At 34.3% G+C, this 4,920-nt stretch overlaps 1 protein-coding gene across 2 annotated transcripts in view; it reads right to left on the bottom strand.

Moving 5' to 3' along the window:
• LOC107690973 (acid-sensing ion channel 1-like) overlaps positions 1–4,920 on the bottom strand; it is an 86,095-nt gene that overhangs the window by 4,080 nt on the left and 77,095 nt on the right. The window contains exons 5-11 of one of the 2 annotated variants that reach the window (XM_016489415.1): positions 4,594–4,650; positions 4,290–4,443; positions 4,072–4,163; positions 3,891–3,970; positions 2,463–2,534; positions 679–731; positions 469–504 (exon numbers count right to left, since the gene is read on the bottom strand). In XM_016489415.1, the coding sequence (XP_016344901.1) occupies positions 469–504; positions 679–731; positions 2,463–2,534; positions 3,891–3,970; positions 4,072–4,163; positions 4,290–4,443; positions 4,594–4,650 (544 nt within the window). The remainder of the gene's footprint in view (positions 1–468; positions 505–678; positions 732–2,462; positions 2,535–3,890; positions 3,971–4,071; positions 4,164–4,289; positions 4,444–4,593; positions 4,651–4,920) is intronic. The other variant, XM_016489416.1, reaches the window with a different exon arrangement.

Here is a 4,920-nt window from a genome sequence, read left to right as displayed (position 1 = left end):
CATTACTGCAGTCTCCAGTGTCACATCATTCAGAAATCATTCTAATATGCTGATTTGCTGCTCAAGAAACATTTATATTTATTATTATTAATGTTGAAAACAGTTTTTTTCAGGATTTTTTTTTTTTAATAAATATAAATTTTTTTCAGGATTTCTTTTTTTGAATAAATAGAAATGTAAAGAAAACAAATGTATTTGTAACAATGTAAATTCCTTTACTGTCACTTTCAACCAATTTAATTTACTACTTTTGATATTTTATTTTGATATTTTACATATTTTAATATACATGTAATTTCACTGACCCCAGACTTTTGAACGGTAGTGTAATTAAGATACAAAAATATATATATTTGATGTAAAACAGTAACATTTTTGGGAAAAAAAGAAACAAAACGTTGGAAGGAAAACAGAAATTAAAAGACGACTGAGAATAAAAGCAAAAGAAAGCTACGCGTGTCGTTTTACCTGGACTTCTGCAAAACATCATCTCCATCTGGAAAGCTACAGGGTTTTGAAAAAGGGATCTTAGAATGCGTAACAATGACATCTGTGCATGTCTAGAACTACTGACATTAAATGTCACGAAGGGAAGAGACTCGAAATGGCGTGAATAATGCAAGGATTTTAAAGAAGGACAGTGAAATGCTTCTGGAATATTATTAATGGCGGCGCTACCTGGGGACATGGTTAGGCGTGACACCAGGGCTGGTGGGATTCTCGGGGAAATCCTGGAATAAACATGATGGAAAGAGATGAAGATGACCAAACCCAGGCTGAGGCCAATTCACTTCCAACTTACTGCACTGTAAAAATGAAACTAAATATTCCTCATTAAACAAATATATTTAAATATATTTACTAATTAAATATATTTAAACATATGTAATTACATTTATATAAAAATATATTTAAACATTTTTTAATTTCTTTTGATTTGAAAATGAATTGACCATCACCAGATTTATGACAAAATAATACCGTGCTGAAAAGCAATGGTCCAACGGTTTAAAATCACGTTGTTTCTCTAAAATAGGCATTTTAATGTTTCATCAAGTTATTTTAATGGATGACAATAACTTCAAAACATAATATAAAACAATAAAACAGCACCTGAACTATGATTTCAAAATCATGAGCATACTTTACAGTGGTAAACATTTTGAATACCAAGCTTACCCAGACTAATTTCACACTGTCAATTCTAAAGTCTCGTCAGTGTATTCCAATGTATGATCAGTGATGTCCTGGTGCATGCTGGGAATGGGTACATGATTTTGTCTGCTATGGTATGATATGGTACAATAATGGTGAATGACGCTGATGTTGTGGTACACTATTTAAGTGTTCTGTCATATTGCAGTTTGCTCATCTAAAAAAAAAAAAAAAAACATTCGGTCATCATTTACTCATCTTCTGCAACAGCTCTTTATCATACAACATCAACACGGCTGTGTCAAGTTTCAAAAACAACCTAAAATCACCATAATAAGAGTCCTACTGTAGAAGTGCTCGACTTGAGTGATTATATGCTTTCACTTTATGCCAAAGAACACAGAACATCATTTATGTTCCTTGGAAGGAATAAAGAGAGTCATACAGGTTTGGAATGATATGAAGATGAGTAAATGATGACATTTTTAATGTTTTTGTAAAAACGTTAATCTGAACATAGGGGGAAAAAAGCTTCTTGGATGAAATATTATCCTTTCATCAGTGTTAGAATCCAGGCGCTGGAAAAGAAATCCTGAACCCAGAATGTTCTTGGTGTTCCAGAACCTCTAACTTTCTAACTAACTAAATAAAACATTTTGAAGTAAATAAATAAAATTAACACTACTTCACTAACAGATCACAAGCGCTGAGTCTGGGCTAAATAAATACTGTATGTATGAGCTGTTGAAGCGTGTCTCGATCCCATTCCTCCTTTCTCATCCTTAATTTTCTGTCTACACTCCACTTCTTTATATGAAATAAATAAAAAGTCAACCAATGTATAGCCATGCAAGGCCATAGGCATGACCTGAAGGACAGAGCGAAAACATATATAAACCTTATTATTAGCTGGGCTGTGAATATTAATTAGGTGACATGAGTTCTAATTTATTCAATGAAGAGCACAAATCATCTGCTCATTTGATCTAAATCGGATACAAGGTTTGTCACAAGCAAAGGGTGATGAACACACTTAACATTTCGAAAACTTCCCCGTTTCTGGTTTTGATTTTTGTCCTTATTCAAACATAAGACGATGTCTTTTGTGGTAAGGCCATCTTCATCAATCATTTCCCAGAATTTGAGCCAAAGACAAAAGGCAAGTAGATGCATGCAGCATTCAAGAGGACAATCCAAACAAACAGAAATACTAAAAATATCAACAAAACACAGAACTTATTTTTGTGTCACTCAACACAATGACACCATTTTTTTCGCATGCAGAGCAACACAGGAAGCACAATTACCAGATTGTCACTAGCGCTCCGATGTGGCCGTCTCTTGCGTAAAAATGGTCCCAGCACTTTCTCCTTAAAAACCTGCAAAATGGTGCAACATTTATAAACTAGATAAAAAAGTTAGTCAAGACAAACTTTAGGTTGGCTTGAGAGAGCCTAGGCTCAAAGTTTAAAGCAGTTGTAAAAGCCTGAAGTTTGAAATGTTGATAGATTAGATAGATGTTGATAACATGTTTCTAGCATGATTAGCATGTTTTTAACATGATTAGCCTTTTACTAGTATATTGCTGGCATGATTAGCAATTTACTAGCATGTCGCTAGTATGTTTCTAGCATGATTAACATGTTGCTAACAAGATTACCAAGTTACTAGCATGTCGCTAATATGTTTCTAGCATGATTAAAATGTTTGCTAACAAGATTACCAAGTTACTAGCATGTTGCTAGCATGTTTCTAGCATGATAAGCATGCTCCTAGCATGTTGCTAGCATGATTAGAAAGTGACTAGCATGTCGTTAGCATGATTATCAAGTTACTAGCATGTCGCTAGCATGTTTCTAGCATGATTAACATGTTACTAGCATGTTGCTAGCATGATTAGCATGCTAGCATGATTAGCAAGTTACTAGCTTGTCGTTGGCATGTTTCTAGCATGATTAGCAAAGTGACTAGCATGTCGCTAGCATGATTCTAGCATGATTAGCATGTTGCTAGCATGATTAGCAAGTAACTAGCATGTCGCTAACATGATTAGCAAGTTACTAGCATGTCGCTAGCATGTTTCTAGCATGATTAACATGTTACTAGCATGTTGCTAGCATGATTAGCAAGTAACTAGCATGTCGCTAACATGATTAGCAAGTTACTAGCATGTCGCTAGCATGTTTCTAGCATGATTAACATGTTACTAGCATGTTGCTAGCATGATTAGCAAGTAACTAGCATGTCGCTAACATGATTAGCAAGTTACTAGCATGTCGCTAGCATGTTTCTAGCATGATTAACATGTTACTAGCATGTTGCTAGCATGATTAGCAAGTAACTAGCATGTCGCTAACATGATTAGCAAGTTACTAGCATGTCGCTAGCATGTTTCTAGCATGATTAGCATGTTACTAGCATATTGTTTTATGATTTTTATGATTTTTAATCTTCAGTTTGATGAAAAGTAAGTCGGATCAGTCTGTAAAGATATAGCAACCCGAGTAAGATCAGTCTGAAGAGCTGGGCTGAGTTTGGTGGTTCTAGCTTGAAAGCTCTAGGAGGAGTAGCGTTCAGAAATTTAGTCTCATAAGAATAATAATAAGAAGAAGCTTAAATAGCAGATCAGTAGGTTGGCTTTCTCAAGCCAACCTAAATATACTATAAGTAAATTATTTGTAACCATGAGCACATGAAAAGAAATGACGAAGTAGTCAAGCAAGAATGCAACAGACCTCATACAAATAATCAAATATCTCCAATATGGTCAAGACACTGGCTCCTATAAACAGACCCATCTGACCACCAATATCACCTGAGAGAATATAAAAATATAATAAAAAGTCAAATATTAAAGCAGAAGACAACTCGATTTTCCATACTGGTGTAGCATTTGTGAATTTTCTGCACACTTACCAAGTAATCCAGCCACTTCATAGGCTTTCTTTTGTTCAATTTTCTCATAGTTCAGAGCCTCAAAAAAGATATCCAGCACCAATATGTTGTCGCTGTAAGATGAAACGCAATGCATGACTGTTCAGATAAACTTTTTCCAGGATATTAATACAAAAAACCAATGCAGAAATGAAATCAAATTCAATGTGTAACTAAGTTAAATGTGAATGTAAACTTACGCAATATACTGTTCAGTTTTGTTGAACTTCTTGGCGAGATATTTGGCCGAAGCCTTGCTGGGTATCTTCACCATGGACAGCTCTTTACCGTATCGAGTCATGTTGCACGGCGTCTCGCAAACGCAGTAATCGTTGTCCTTCTCCACTAGAAAATCTGTCAATGATTGTTGTTTTTATTATTACAAAAATTTGAATAAGCATATTTTAATTAATCATATAGAATCATGGTTTTACACATTACTTAGTACTGATAGAAATAAATATTATTATAAAAATACACAAATCACTCCTGACGTCCTCTTACCTAAAGCTGGATCAGCGCAGTCTTTGTACTGTTCGGGTGTGCAGACGGTAGAGGTGCCTGCGATAGAAAGCAAAAAGAAAGACAAAATATTGTTCAAACTGCTAATAAACTGTACAGTGAAGTACAATAATAAAAGAAAACACAACAGTTAATAAATCTCCACATCTAAATAACTATCAAAGAAAAAAACTGTTAAAAACCTGTTAAAATTAAGTACTACCGAGAATAAAATACTGTAGGTGAGAGTAAGCAAGCAAGCGTGTGGAGAGAAAATAACAAAATATATATATATATATATATTGCTAATGACCTGTTTAAAATATAAAA

This window comes from Sinocyclocheilus anshuiensis, unplaced genomic scaffold (genome assembly GCF_001515605.1).
Source record: "Sinocyclocheilus anshuiensis isolate Anshui unplaced genomic scaffold, SAMN03320099.WGS_v1.1 scaffold102, whole genome shotgun sequence".
NCBI lineage: Eukaryota > Metazoa > Chordata > Actinopteri > Cypriniformes > Cyprinidae > Sinocyclocheilus > Sinocyclocheilus anshuiensis.
The sequence above is the reverse complement of the archived record's forward strand: the minus strand, read 5'-3'. Positions and strand labels throughout refer to the sequence as shown.